The sequence below is a fragment of the Pteropus medius genome, unplaced genomic scaffold (genome assembly GCF_902729225.1).
Source record: "Pteropus medius unplaced genomic scaffold, Ma_sr-lr_union100, whole genome shotgun sequence".
In the NCBI taxonomy this organism is placed as follows: Eukaryota; Metazoa; Chordata; class Mammalia; order Chiroptera; family Pteropodidae; genus Pteropus; species Pteropus medius.
The window spans coordinates 2521863-2537990 of record NW_024347862.1 but is presented as its reverse complement, the minus strand read 5'-3'; the positions used below and the strand labels follow the sequence as shown (position 1 = coordinate 2537990).

At 37.1% G+C, this 16128-nt stretch overlaps 1 protein-coding gene across 12 annotated transcripts in view; it reads left to right on the top strand.

Moving 5' to 3' along the window:
* The window catches only part of OPCML (opioid binding protein/cell adhesion molecule like), a 477723-nt gene that overhangs the window by 245364 nt on the left and 216231 nt on the right, over nt 1-16128 (top strand). For all 12 annotated transcript variants that reach the window (XM_039878855.1, XM_039878852.1, XM_039878849.1 and 9 more), the window contains one exon: nt 8112-8344. In XM_039878855.1, the coding sequence (XP_039734789.1) occupies nt 8112-8344 (233 nt within the window). The remainder of the gene's footprint in view (nt 1-8111; nt 8345-16128) is intronic.

The following is a 16128-nucleotide window of genomic DNA, read 5'->3' as shown; positions in this document are numbered from 1 at the left end:
GCTCTAGAGTTGGCTGTATTTATAACTCAGGAAATCATTGAATAGTTAAAGCTTCCCAGGAGAACAGCTTTCTGCAATTTAAAATACCTTGGGAATTGATCTAAAAATATTTCATTTTGGCTTGCCTCCTCTCTTTTCCTTTAAAAAATCCATTTATTATTGGTTTTTGAATTCTCTAAAGTAAGATCTTCCTCCCACTTTTCAAACTGACATTATTAATATATTTTGATACATGTAAGGTTCTTAAATTCGATTACCTTTCAATTTGTGAAAAAAGGCAAAACATAAAACAAAATTAAAAAAACAAAAAAACTAATAATATGGGTAAATTTAAAAAGAATATTTTTTAAAATTCATTTTTAGGTTTTAATATTCAATTCTCTCACCTTTATCAGCATTACTTAAATTGAGGCCCCTTTAGAAGGTCATTTTAAAGGCAGGGGGCAGAGGAGAGCAGAGACAAAGTTTTTACGGATTCCCAGTGGTAACATTATTTTTAAAGTTTTATGTACATAAGGTCATAACACTGTATAAATGCCTTAACCTTTACCTTCATATGACTCAAAAATCAAAAATTGAAAATCATACACATATATAACCACTAACATTAAAATCTACAACATTAATTTAATGGACCAGGTGATGTTTTATTAAAATTAATTTCTAAGTTGCAATGTAAAACTGGTGCTGACTGCTGTAAGAACATCATTGTTGCCTTCAGCCTGTGCCATGCGACAACCAAGTTCTCTTTCCACATTAGTTCATTCCATCTATGAGAATCTTTATGACTACAATGGCCCCTGGCATCACTCAGCTTTCCTTAGCAGGAATGCATTGCTGACAAAGTAAGTCCACTTCTGTATTTTTCTCATTAGCCTGAGGCAATAAAAGAAGTGCTCTTTGATGCCATTGTAATAATAGACACAAATCTGAACACTTAAATCTAATTGTGGTCATGCTGCATCCAGAATATATATGTATTATAGTTCTTAAGAGTACTATAGAAATAAAAACACTAAATTAAAAAATACTAGTAGAGAACCTGTGGACCCCATGTGTGTGTAAGTGAGTGTTTATGTGTGTACATGGATATATATATATAACTTACAGAGAGACACACACACACACATATATATATATATATATATCGCAAAGACATCTACTTCCCCTTATGTGGGCTCCTTCTTTATCAGCTTTATTGATATGTAATTGACATACAGCATTATATATATGTTTAAGGTATACAATATGTTGATTTAAGGCATTTATTTATTGCAAAATGATTACCACCACAGCATAAGTTTATACCTTCAACACATCACATGATTAGTATTTCTTTTATGTGGCAAAAACATTTAAGATCAATGCTTGTAGCAACTTTCAACTGTGTAATACAATATCTTTAGTTATAATCTTATGTGGATTCTTTTGATGCCAATTTGAAAAACATTACCTTACATCTTTTAATCATTATAAATATGTATTGATCACCTACTAAATGCCAAGTGGACTGCAGATGATGCTGGTGATACAAAATGAAGACCAGTAACAGGGTTCTTATCCATGTATTTGCAGTCTAAAAAATAAGTGTGTAGATAATTAAATGCGGTATTGTAAATTCTATGAAGTCTCTCTCTCTCTCTCTCTCTCTCCCTCTCTTGGACAATTTTATTCATGAAGAGTTTTGAAGATACAGAAAAAAACTTTTTTTCAAATTTCTTGACATGAAAGTGACCTTTGAGTTACCAAATTCAACTTTATCTTTCTGATGGGAATGAACAAGAAACAAAATTAGTTGTCAATTATCCTTGTAAACTCCAAGCTGTATATGAAATATTTAATATTGACATTAGATTACAAAGAATAAACTTTACAATGATAAGTCTATATTCGAGATTAAACTCTAATACCAATGTCTAGTCATTAACAGAGAGGCCTGAAACATATTTCAGGTATTACCCCAATAACAAGAGTGGAAATCTAAAGGTATTTCCAGTTAACTTTAGTGTCTCAAAATGCCAATTGTCTATTATGTGAACATTAACACCTATAATGTTATCCATATAGGAGAGACCATTTGTAAGGCTGGATTAAGAGACTTGTTCTCTAGCTACCCAGATCATCTAAGTGTTCCTGCAGCTATTTATGTATGTAAGTGAGATATGACTTTTATTTTTGAGTTAGACATGATTTTCAGATGTACACCGTACTGCATTTAAGATTGGAAAAATTTCGATATCTAGCATGCAAGCCACAGATCATTTTCTGACCACTCTGTCTCAAATATGATCCCAGTCCCCATGGCACAATCCAGTCCTTACTCTGCTTTATTTTTTACTACTTATCATTTTCTGAAACTAATATACTTTTTTACTTATATGCTTTAATTGTGTCACTGAACATAGCTTCAAGGAACATGACATTTGTCTGCGCCTATCTCACCATTTTCTGCTCCTGGAACGTTCTCTAGTACACATTAAACTCTCATTAAATATCTGTTGTCAGGATGCTTTTTAATTTTATATTTTCAGAGGCAAAATATAGAAATAAAATCAGATGTAACAAACAAACAAAAAAATTAATACTGGCCAATTTCACTTTTTAGGAAGATTGTGTTTTTTGATTAAAATCCAACCTGTCTCTTGTCCAATTTATTTAAGGCAGTGGTTCTCAAATAGTTTGCCCAAGACCAGGAACACTAACTTCACCTGGGAATTTGTTAGAAATGTGGGAGCAGGACTCAGCAATCTGTGTTTTAAAATGCTCTCTAGGAGGTTCAGATGCACACTAAAGTTTGAAAATCACTGCATTAAGGTTTGCATTTCCCTTAACTGCACCTCCTCATCTGAAACAAAACAAAGCAATTCTGTTCCTTCACCTTATATTCTATATTCAGTAGCATTGGAAATGATACTTTGCCAGCAGGATTCCTTTTCTCCAATCTCTTTCAGACATTTCTTTGGTCTTTCTGATTCATATTTTTACCTCCTTTCCTCACACCTAGCTAGCAGTATTTTAAGGTGTACAAAATCACTTTTAAATGTCTTCTATGTTCGCCTAAGCTATTTTATCTCTTATGAGAAAATTAAATTAGTACCATAAATGTACTAATTGGATAGGGCCATCCAACCCTGGTTGGCCTTGTCACTTGGATTCTCAAGCCACAAGCACTTTCTTTTTGAGGTGAATACCACAGCTCTCAAGTGCTGAAATTCTAGCACCAGTCTGCCTGAGTTTGAATTCCCTGCTCTGATAGTACCAGCTGCGGACGTTAGGAATCTGGAATCTCTCTGTTTCAGTTTCCTCATCTGTAAAATGTGGATAATACTAGAGCATATCTCAAAAGGGGATTGAGTGATCTAATATATGGAAAATTTTTAAGCTTTGCTAGGTACAGAATAAGCACTGAGTAATTTTAGACATTACTTGTGATAGAGTTGTAATGAGTTCTCTTATCAAGAATCTGTAAATAGGGTTATCTGGGAATATAAGGATTTTAAATGCCTGAAAGAGTTTTCAAGAAACTCTGAAAAATTAATGGAATGTCAGAAAATTTGACACACTGTTTCTCAACTTTCCTCTTGGATCCCCCTTGTTTAACATCAGAAATCCTTTTCCATGTGCGTCTTGTTAATGAGACTTCAGGACATAGCTATAAACAGCAGGGAAGACCAGGTTTAGAAGAATACTTAAACATTTGTTTAAGTTCTTTCCTAAGCTCTTTTTACTGCCGTTCTGAAAGAAGACACTGAAAGAGCCCTATAGTGATGGAAGAAAGAAAGAAGCATTGATACTACACACTATACTTTCTTTTGAAGCACAGAAACGTTAAAAGGAAAATAACTGTCCTCAACCAACATTTTCATTCTACCAAGTTTCTTTATCATTTGTTAGGCTTTAGGACTTTACAGACTTGGTGATCCAGCTCTGCCCCATTGAGAGATGCTTTTAATCCAGTTATTCCTCTCTATTTGCCCTCAATGCCCAGTAATGAGGCCCATGTTTGAGAGCAAATAAATTGGGCACTGGTCCTCCATCTGGGGTTTGTCTAGCTCTACAAAGTTTTCCATGGACTGTGTGGCCGGGCACTAAGAACGTGTTCTAGCCCTTGAAGGTAGATTTGGACTAATGTATTTCAAAATCAGCCCCTGCTAGGCCTCATGGTAATCTGAATTGGTTGCATACATCCAACCTGCAGTTGGAGGCCTTATACAGGGTAATGACAGATTTAAGTAATATATTTTAAGATCTCAAATTTCCTGCCTGAAAAGTATCTAAGATTGAATTGTAATCTTAGTTCTCCTTTCTGATTGCTTCCACTTTAGTAATTGTCCAGGAGAGAATCTTTCTTTACTCTCTTTGTTGCATTCACCACTCAGCTATTATCAAACAGAGGATCACTCTTGAAGAAGAGTCCCATCAAAGTGAAACAAGAAATGCTGAAGGTCATGGCACATTATTTCATCAGTAATAAATTTATGGCAAAACTTGTGCCTTCTCTATTTTGGAATTAGAACTCAGAGAGAAAGAGACATTTTCTGACAGAGGGCAGTGTGATTTGGCACATTAAAATTAATAGTACTTCAATTTTCCTCTCATTTCGGAGTGTATTGGTTTAACCAAGGTGCTTCTAAGTAAAAAAGTAACATATCTTTAATAGTCATTTGATAAGGCCTGGGAAAATATTAGCAGTATACTATCCAGATATTGAGAAATTGAATGAATTTAATACTGTGTTACAATGTAGCCTTTTGCAATTGAGATATTTTCCAATTCATTGCTTTAAAAGAAATTGAAGGAGGAACTAATTGAATTGTCAACTGTAAGATCATTAAAATAATTTTTGAAGCTATATTACTATGTAATTTTTGGCATATATTTTGGAAAAGGTTCAAAGAATTGAGTGGCATTTCTATACAAGATTTTCATTTCCATCTTCTTATTTATGTGAACTAGATTTCTCTTAAAGCAGAAATAGGAATAGAAATAGAATTGATTCTTAGCTCTTACTCATTCTAGCAGTAATGATATTTATTTTGAAAAGCTTCATCTATCCCACTAATAGCTATATTTCCAGTAAAAGCTTACTTGTTATGTTAATTATTATTTAACAACATATACAATATATTTGTGTTGTTTTATCAATATTATCCTTGTAATGATAACTCATTTTAAAAAATATTATTGCTTAGAGCTTTATGGTTGCAGAACATAAAAGAAAGTTAAGTTTATTTATAAATATTATAACTGATCAATAAAAGATTTTCAAGCGTAAAATATTATATAAGGATAAAATATTGCAGAGGACATATAATAAAAATACGAGTTCAGGACTAAAAGAGGAACGATGCATAATCCATGACTCCTAAAGGATAGCTTGTTTGTGAATGTTGAATATAGATAATCATGAGTAGCAAATCACTATAATTTTTAAATTCCATGAACTATATATATATATATATATATATATACATATATATATATATGAATAGTGCGACAGTTTAATTTTAAAATGTGAATATTTTCTACAAAAATGCATTTTTTGCAACTATAACTTAATTTATGTCAACTTAAAAATGTGAAAGGGGTTATATGACTGACCAAACTAAAATTAAGGATCTTTGTTTGCATGTAGTCACCTAGGTTTGTGAGGTTGCAGGGACTGGAAGATGACTTTCCACTCTGTCCCGATTCATCCTTCATGTCCCAGCCATCTGATTCCTGGAATTGTATAGTCAGAACTTCTTAGGAGTTATTCAAACAGCCATCGTTACAGAAGTTTGCACATTAACCCTTATCTATTATTTACAACTGAGAATTAATGAATGAGTTTATCGTATTTTTTTTTAAGAATTGTTTCAGAAAATTCAAAGCAGGGAGAGTCCATTAGGGCTTTAATCTTCATAAGCAAAATGGAAAAGTTTCTATAGAAGGAGAAACTTTGTGGAAAGTAAAGCTAGGGTCCCAGGATATGGAGAAAACAACATGACTTCAATTTTTCTTTATACCAATGACACTATTTAGTTGGGAAAGAGTCATTCAATGATACTTGAACTATTAGTATCTTATGGTAAGTGCACTCGGGTCCCAGAAACTCATCTCACTGATATTAGACTTAGCTAGAAACAATTACAAAATGAGATCTTTAACTACTAATGTCCAGGGATGCCCATGGTCAAGTTTAAAATAATAATAAAAAAAAAAAGCTTCATAGGAAAATTAGAGTATGGTTCTATTTCAGGTAAAAACAAATCAATACAAACTTTATATACATAAATATATGTCTGTGAGGAGGAGTAAGATGTGGAAAGAGAAGTAATAGGCTGTTACTGAAACAATGACCTCAGGGAACTAAGAGCTGGGTGGGGATGCAATGATTAGCTTGGCCTTTATGCATCTTTGTATTATACTTGTTCACATGTTTAAACATGTTTATTTTACTTTCATAGTTTGAAAAAAACAGTAAGCAAATAATGACAATTTAGAAGAGAAGAATCTCTTTCTGCTATAATTTGAAAGCATCTAAAGCATCTAATTATCACCCCACACCTACCTCATGGCTGCCGGCACTTGCTAAATGATAGGTAGACTTGTACATAAAAGACCTCATTGAAAGACATAATTGGAAGCTAGTATCATTTTACTCTTCTTGCCAAGCAGGGAGAGTATCTTGCTAGATAGACTACATGATATTCCCTTTCAACAAAAGCTGTCATTTTGGTGTTCCAGTATCATTCTGTTCCCCTGACCTTTTGGACCTATGTCAGGCTGGTCACTTTTCCAAGTGGAAATAACATGCCCAAAATGTGTGTGCTCTCTCCTCCACTGCCAGTGTCTTTGGCATTCTTCCCATCTCCTGCTCCCTATCAGAAGGATCTCTGCTGTCTGTTGAAATGGGATCAGATGTGGTGAGGAATGGCAGTATTCTTCCCCTGTCTCCTCACCTGGAGGCACTGGATTCACATGCCTTGTCCCCAGAAGGCACATCTCCTACCTTCTCTGCTAGCACACCTTGGGGAAGCAGCAGGGCTATAATTGCATCTTCCTATTTGCCCAGATACCCCAACTTAGGTTGTGACTAGAGCATTGAGTAGTAGGTGGGCACTACTTTAAACCTTTAACTGTCCCCTTCATTGAAACTCACATTAAAAAAGTATTCCCTTTTTAAAAATTTTCCATTTACAGATGTTCCTGGGGCACATATGCAACTTTTCTTCCTAATCAACAAGCATATTTATTTCTGTATTAAACCTGGTATCTGGCAGGTCACATACACCAAAAAGCAAATTCCACTTGCCTCCAATTATTAGTAAGAGTGAGAAGTATGACAGTAGAGGTAAGCTTTTCACCTTGATGGTAACCTCGGTGTGACATAAGCCACATTTTTTCCTCTCAGGAGCTAGGGTGAGGAGTACACGAGGGAGGAGGAAACTTGCCTGACCATTTTCTTCTTCCCTCTCCCAAAATCTTAAGAGATAGCCATGGCTTCCTCCAAAATTGTTGGCTTTCTAAGGTGAATTTTCCCATTCTATGTTATAAATTGTGATTTGCAGGCATTGGGCAGCTTAGGGGTACACAGAGTTTATCAATACCAGGAAGGTTTGCAGATAAATATGTCCAGTTTTTGACTAACAACAACTTAAGTATTTGCTTTGTGGTTTATCTGTGACCTATTTGAAATACTGATCCACTTTCTCTCCCCTATGCTCCTGGGTCACTTCTCCCACAAGGTGTTAAATGTACTCAAGAAATATAAACTAATTTTTACATAAGCCTGGGGGGGGGTGGGGAAATAAGATGGAAAGCAAATACACAGCAAAGATACTCACGTAATATGTTCCTAAATCAAATAGAAATGTATCATTGGTTCTTCAGGGTGATTCAGGCCACTGTTGCCCTATATTTAGGAAGTTCCATCAATAATTGATTGTTTTATTTTAGCACTGGGTTAGGTTGTTTCATTTATTCCTTGAAATATAACCACTATATATTTAATATGATCTCTCAACACTTTCTTTCTCCCATCCTCTCCCCTTCTTTCTTCCTTTCTCCCTCCCTCTCTTCCCCATCCCCACTCTTCCTCTCCCTTTCTCCCCCCTAACACCCTGCAGGTGTACCATAGATGACCGAGTCACCCGGGTGGCGTGGCTAAATCGCAGCACCATACTCTATGCTGGGAATGACAAGTGGTCCATAGACCCTCGTGTGATCATCTTGGTCAATACACCAACCCAGTACAGCATCATGATTCAAAACGTGGATGTGTATGACGAGGGCCCGTATACCTGCTCTGTGCAGACAGACAACCACCCTAAAACTTCCCGGGTTCACCTTATAGTGCAAGGTGAGTCACAGCTAGATTTGCAGGTTGGAGTTACTGTCAATGATGGAGGGGAAGCGTAATCTGAGTCTTTGCTTCTATTTGTGTATGAAAACACAAAAAGTCATTTTCCTCCACAGAATCCAAAGATTGAGTGTAAGCCCAGGATTCCTTCCTGTCTGTTGAGTTCTCAACTGAATACTAAATATCATCACAGATTTTCTCTGATCCTTTGGTTCTTATTAGTAAGTTGTTTGGCATGTGCTGGTTGAAATCTCTTAAGTTACTTAGCATTGTGTAGTTGGGACCAAATATATTTAAAAAATAGATACAGTACCACTCACTGTGCCTTTACATATCTTTCATAGGCTTATTTCGTAATAAAATGTTAATAATACTAATGTGAAATCATGTGACTTGTGATTGTCTTTGTATAGGCAATGGTTGTGCATGTTACGGAAGGGATTCTGAGTGTTCTGTCATTTGGTTCTCCCTGACATTGTTGTTGTGTGGCTGTCTCTCTTCTAGCTTCATAGTGGAGCTGAGATCAAGAGGGAGACTAGTCAAAATGATATTTTCAGGTCTATGTTGGAAATAAATCTATATAATTAAAAGGGGAGTAGTGAAATCCCTAACTTCCTCTCCTATTCTCCTTTAAATGAAATCTAAATTAGTAGATCACAGGCATAGTATTTAAGTTTTTCAATTCAAATTTCTCTTTGTAGGGAAAAAAATGGGGCTGAAGAAATGTCAGAATCTCAGATATCAATGATTAAATATTAAGAATTAGAAACACATTCAGATGGCAGTTATGAGAATTTGAGAACCATTTTTAAAACAAGGCAGCAATACAAATGAATTTATTTTAAACTGCCCCCAACTAACTATGCCCCACCTCAACCCTCACCATCACCACGTAAAGCAATTCCTGTCAAGTATTGAATCGTGGTAACAATGAAGTGCCAAGCAGAGTAGCTCCCATTGTTATATGTCACATCCTTCTTCCACCAAATGAAAGATTTGGGTGGACTTTTCTTAGAGTCTCCTGTGCTGATGTCTTGGGAACCTGAACTGAACTCTCAGAAGTAGTCTCTACATATGATCTACTCTTCAGTAGCTGCCTTTTATCGGATCAGATCTGCAGCACATTCAAAGACTTTTTTTTTGTCACTCTGTGATATGTGTATAGCATCCTTTCTTAGCTAATATAAACTCCCTCACTCTTGCTTTTCTAAAAAAATATAGTTTTGCTCATTTCAGTTGGTCTCATGGAGAATTTGGGTAGAGGTTAGTGTCTCTTCCTGCTTCAGTCACTTGTACAACTCGAGATGGCCATTCTTTTATTTTGGCTAGAGAAGCTCTTGGCTAGCACAACATTCAGGTCTCTGACCCTGTGAGGCATGTGCCAGAGATCTGTTTCCTGCAGTTTCTACTCCCCAGCAGACCCCGGTGCTCTCATACTGTTTCAAGTCTTGCCTGAGTTCAGCCTCCGAACGTTTTCCTCACCCCCACGCGCTCTCAGACGCCCACATCAGCCTGCCATACGACAGATGCCTGTATGCTCTGCTGTTTCCATTCTCTGCACATGTCCCTCCTAGGGGTATGGCTTGGTGATGATCACTGCTTTGGAGATACAAGATGGCCTGCCATCTGGAGATAAAGACAACTGTCATGTCTGGTGCTTCTCCTCAGAGGATGGTAAGGCACTCAGTGAGATCAGTCATCTGAGATGAGCTGAAATGCCTGTTGAAAGTTTCTGGGGTACAGAAAACAAGGGAGCGAGAGTTCTCTTCTCTATGCTGCCTGCCACCTGGCCTTGGTTCCAGAAGAGCTGAAATTCTCAATATTAGAAGTGACGCCTCCATGGCACCCCTGTGGCCTTGACAGCAAAGTTATCTTCAAATTCAGGAAATGCGGCACTGAAATAAAAAAGAACTGTCAGGCACTGTACAAAAACAGACTCAAACAGAACAAGACTATCACTTTGCTGGAAATAAGACAGATTGTGTAAGCATGTCAAAGTCAACACAGGCCATAAAGAGCTAGCAGTGCAGAGCTTCAGGAATAATGTTCTTCATAAGGCACTTAGAGCAATGCCTTGGGTTAGATATGGAAGCCAGTGGTGACTCCCTATGGACCTCATAATTTGGGGTCAGAAAGGGTCTGAGAACAGGCAAGATGCACATCAGTGGAGTCCTCAATTCCAGGGTCAGTTTTTCACAATCTCCCCATTCAGGCAGAGAAACGTGTATAGTTTTGGGCATCAGAGGTGGCCTGTGAAATCCAATTCAAAAGACCGGGGAGGGCAGAGGTGAAGGGGAGAAACTTCTCTTGGAACACCTGGGTCTTTACATTTACTGAGAGGTTATAAGAAGGAGCTCGGGGAGTTGCATTCTCTTCTGTCTCAGCAATGGAGAGACTTGTTCTTTCTTTAGAGACCAGATGAATTTCCAGTGGTTGGAAGCAGAAACTCCACTGCTCAATTAGAAAGACGTCCAAGAGTCCTCCTTCTTCCCAGCAGCTATCGGCTTTTGTCCAGTCTATAGATTAATTTTTCAGACTTAGTGTTAGTTCACGTTAGATAAAGATAATGAAAGTTTCCTAATCCTCTTAAAGAAGATTTATCTGACTGAGTAGAAAGCTTTTGGAATACAATAAGGCATGTATAAAACTGAGGCCTAATCTTGCCTTTAATTTCAAACTGCTGATGGGTATTGATTTTGCAATGAGAAAAACTCAAAAATTTCCGAGCTGCAACATGTCTGTTAAAAAAAAAGTGTTTATTTATCTTCTGTTCATTTGAGAGTGTTAGAATCTCATCACCTCTGCCAACCAAGTGTCATTAGCAGAAGGGAGAACAATCCTATGGGGCCTTGGCTTTGTCACTCCCTGCTCCTGCAATGTGAGGAACTGAAAGATGCTCTGTCACTACCCTCAGAGCCCGTCCTTATTGTTTTATAAGATGGCCTTTGCCACATATCTAATGGAATTAATTTCCAAGTGCTTTCTTTGAAAGGAGAAGTTGCATTTATTAAAATATTGTCACTGATACCCAAGGTACATCTTGACCACTGGGGATAATTTCAAAGCATCATGTGTGACAATGTGAGCTAGACTATGTACTTAGATGTTAAGGAAATCTACTACCATAGTGGAAGTATTTCTATGCAGTCAGATTAGACAGGGTAGGAAAATAAACCTGACAGCCCTGTATGGGATGGAGTGAGTAGAGAGAAGCCGGAGGCACAAGGACAAGAAATAAGTTACTCCAATCACCCAACAAGTATGCCAAGAGTGGGCTGTGGATCTACCTGCAGAAATGAAGATGTTTCCTCCAAGAGATATTATCCAAGAAAAATTGAGAGAATTAATTTTAATGCCTTGAAAGAGGAAGAATTAAGAGGATCTCGCCTACATTTTCAAGTTTGGGGAAATGTTAATGGCCTCACTAGTAATTGTGCAGTTAGGATCCTGTGCCACTAGGAAGGAAAGCATTAGGCTTGCTGGGTTTAGGGATAAAGAAAACACAAACATTACACTGATATTTTAAAACTAAGGAACAGATGTGACTCAATACCAGAAGAGGTATATTTGAGACCCATGATGAATTTGCTAGCTTAAAAGTAGGTGAGTTTCCTGAGATTAACTATTTTTAGAAAACAGCAGAAACCATAATTTATTTATGTCTTCAGTATATAGCATACTGAGGCATACTAGGCATTCAGCAAATATTTATAAAATGAAGAGAAAAACAGATTGATACAGCAAATGAAATGGCATATGAAGGCAGTGATCATAAAGCCTCTTCAAGCAGAGAGAGATGAGGACTGAGTCCACATGACTTGGAGTGGACAGTAACTGGGAACAGTTCCCTGGAGGAATAAAGACTTTCTATGTGACAAGCTAAGAGGTATGTTATAATAGGGATAAAATGAATTTCATGCATTTATTTAGTACTTTACAGCACTGGTCACAATCTATGACTTATTTGATCCTCACAACAAACCCCGGGAGGCTGCAGTGAAGTGACTGTTATCTTCATTTTACAAATTAGAAAACCACAGCTCACAGAGGTTAAGAGGCTCGCCAGGGTCCCCGGGAGTAAGTAGTGAAGCTGGGTTTTAAATGATGGCCGTATCACTCCAAGATCAGTGTTTCTCCAGCATACTCCACCACCTCTACCACCAATCATGTCTAAAGTTATTTTTTCCAGATTCATGAGAATTTTCCAGTTATCCTGTTTTCTCACTTTTTCCCCTGCTACAGAGATTGCATTGTACCAGCAGAAATTCAGTACAAAGCTCAAGAAAGAAAATTAGCAGCAGGGGTGGGATGCCAGTTACGATGAATGATGTAGAGAGGCTGAGAGAGAGGCAAAGAAAACTGAATTAGGAGTAGCTCATTCATTCAGGAATTAAAATTTTAAATGTTACCTCTTTATCCTATATATGTACTGAAAACATGGGCCCCTTTGAGAATCTAGTACCTAATTGTCATTCTAATTGTCATGAACTCTTCGGCATTCTGAAACTATGTGGATATCCTTATGCGGCTGCAGTTGTTGTCATTATCAGGAATAGATAGGGAGATCTAGTGGATTTTACTTCTTAGATGTTGATATTCTCTTTCTGCTCTCTTGGCTTAGTTCAGAAATCTGTTTATTACCAGATATTTCTTCTCATGGAATGAATTTCTCTTACTAAACCCAATTTTATGCAAAGGGCTAGAAATGATGAATTATGTTAATTTCTCACATCTGAGACTTCACAGCAAACATATGCAATTTCTGTGTCTGCAAGAGACTTTGGGTCTGTGAATCTGGAGTCATTTTAGGTGAGACTGTTTGGGACTCAAAATTTAGTTTAGCAGGTAGAGAAGTCAGATTTGCCAACCAGCCCAGTCCTAGATTTTGCTGAGTGCCAGCTAAACTCTGTGTTTGGGCACATTAAGTATAAACATCATCTCGGGTGATTCTCAGTTGATTCTCAACCCTGCAAACTCTATATTATATTCACATTTCAGAAATAAGGAAACTGAGGCTTAAAAAAGATGAAAAATTTGTCCAAAGATAGAGCTACTAAATTTTTAAAATTCCCTTCACCAGACTTGTTTCTAGAAAAATGCCATCCAAATAAAAAGAGTTAAAGCATTTTACAAGCATTATCTCTTTTGATTATTCTTTATAAAAGTCCTGGGAAACAAAAGAGAAAGTCACCACATTCCTAGAAAAAAGGTTTAGATTCAGAGTTGAAGTAATCAGTCCACGTTACAGTAGCCAGTAAGTGGCAAAGTACCTCTTAACGCTGGGGGGTTTTATTCTAGATCCCATATTTTGTTCACACACCAGATTGCTAACTCATAGCTAAGTAAAAAGACAGGTAAATGTTACTATTGGTGAAGAAAATATAAAAGGCACTACCAATAAGGATGAACACTAAGAAGACAATTGCTGGGAAGGAGTGGGCCAGGCTGAGACTGGGGCCTGGATGGCTACAGGCAGGGTACCAGCTGGAGGATTTCCAGCAGGCAAAGGAGGCAGACTTGCCCACGGGTCACAATTTTTGCCAAGTACTTGTCTATTTCTAACTCTTCCTTTGTGACTAAGCTCTTTTTTTTTTTTCCTGCTATTTTCACCTCTTTTCCCAGATATTACAGTCATTTAAATTAACATGTGTGATTGTGAGCCTAAAGAAAAGTAGGCAGTCAACTTGAAGTAAATTTAATTTATTGGGTCTCTATTTTAAATTATAATCACACTTTCTCTTCACAGAAGCAGGGTGGAAAAGTGGAAAAGAATAAGACCAGGCATTAAAAAACTCATTCCTCACCCTGAGCTCTGCTCTTGACCTCCAGGCCTGTGTCTTTGGGATGTTCCAGTCTTAGCTCCTCATACTGAGGTTAAGAGTAAAATTCAATGTAATTGATTTTCTTTAGGTACACACATGCATACCTTAATCCTATGTTTTATTGTTGTTGTTGTTGTTGTTGTTGTTATTATTATTATTATTATGCATTTGAAAATAAGATTCTGAAAAGAGGTCTATAAGCTGCATATTCTATGTATGTGTGTAGATAAAGCACAGAGGCCAAAGGATCTACAGTACAAAATAAATATAAGAACCTCTCTGGGAATCATTTCCTTGGTTTTGAAATGAAAGTGTTGAACTGATGATAAAGAAGTCCTTTCCAGTTATTAGATTTTATGATTTGTTAGTGTTATTTCTCTGGAGGATTTTTGTATATCCAACCATCTCTGTGTTCCATATCTTTTCCACCTTCACCCCCTAAAAGGACAATTGAAGGTTTGCCCTTCTCTTTCTTATTCATGTTTTCTTTCTTTCCATGTTCTCCTTTGACATATGTAACCTCCACAGCTTATAACCATGACAACTACAAATTAGAAGGAATCAGGAATGAAGTCACTGCCCTCAGAATGCCTCTGCACTCAGTAAAGGAAGGCAACTCAAATGTCATTCACCAGCAAGGCCTCCCCATGCAGGCTCTCTCCACACCCCACTGGCTTCTCCTGCCTCAGGTGTGGAAGGAGGCCACACTAGTACTCTCCTTGCAATGGTCCTATTCCCTCCTTCAGATTGTGTTACTAAGTTATTATCTGAATTTGACACGTCATGGAGCCTGAATGAGATTGATGTTCATGTTTGCTAAAGCTCTGAGGTTACACCTCCTATGAGATCACACATTTTGTAAAACAACAACAACAACAACAACAACAACAAACTTGTATTATCAAGTCTCTACTCACATTGTTCTGAAGAGAAATATGAGGCTTTGTTCTGCTCTACTTAGAAGCTAAGATCATAATACACACATACACGCATAGTCACACATGCATGCATACAGTTTTCACAGGTTTTATGGGTTTTTCTTTTGTGGTCTCTGGAATTCCATTCTACCCTCCAGTAAATATGTAGGTTCAGCCTTCTTCTAGAAGAAAGAAATAGGCTTAATTCTTCCCGCAATACTTAAAATCTAATTATAGATCTAGGAAAAGTTGGATTTTTCCAAGATGAATGAGACCAAAGCAAATTTTGACATTGGATGTACACATTGTCAAGGCTGAATATGGTTTGACCCTGTCTGCCAAGAGGTCAACAATTCCATTTGAAAGTCCTGGCTTTGAAAGTACGTGGGCTTGTTTTAAAGCAAAAGCAGTTGTATTCTTCCACATGCTCCAAGCCTGTGCTGACAGTCTTGGCTTCTGGTTTGGTGATAAATACAATAGCCAAAAAGAGAAGTGGCAGGGCCTGGAGCCGTCGTCTGCTTTATTTGCAGTAGAATTAAATAAATGGAACGGTCGTAAAGTCTGCTCTCGAAATCATCACCGATGTGGAGATGGAGGAGGAAATGAAATGCCTGTTATGTTCTACTCAATTTGTATGGTGATCTCAGCTTATTTCCTAAGAGTCTAGTCTGTCAGTAGCTCAAATAAATACAAAGAGATCTTTCCTGTTGTGACCAGGGCAAGCAATCTTTAGAAGAAGGGTAAATTAGTAAATGTTCATAAATTCTCCTAATAGATTAGATTTCATCATGACCCTCATATAGTCAGGATCCTACATAAGATTTCAAACTTTATCACCCACAGAATTAGTCATCGCTTACATCAGAGTAATCTGTGAATTCAGAGTAGTGATGTTTTCCTATATGCAGCATGTGTACACATATTTGGAGAGTCTGACTTGCATTCTGAAACCTGATTTTGAGCCCCTAGTTAACAAGTTTTACCTCAAACAGTGTCTTGCAATAATAACTATCCTTTGTACTTATTCCTATTTTGCCTTCTCATA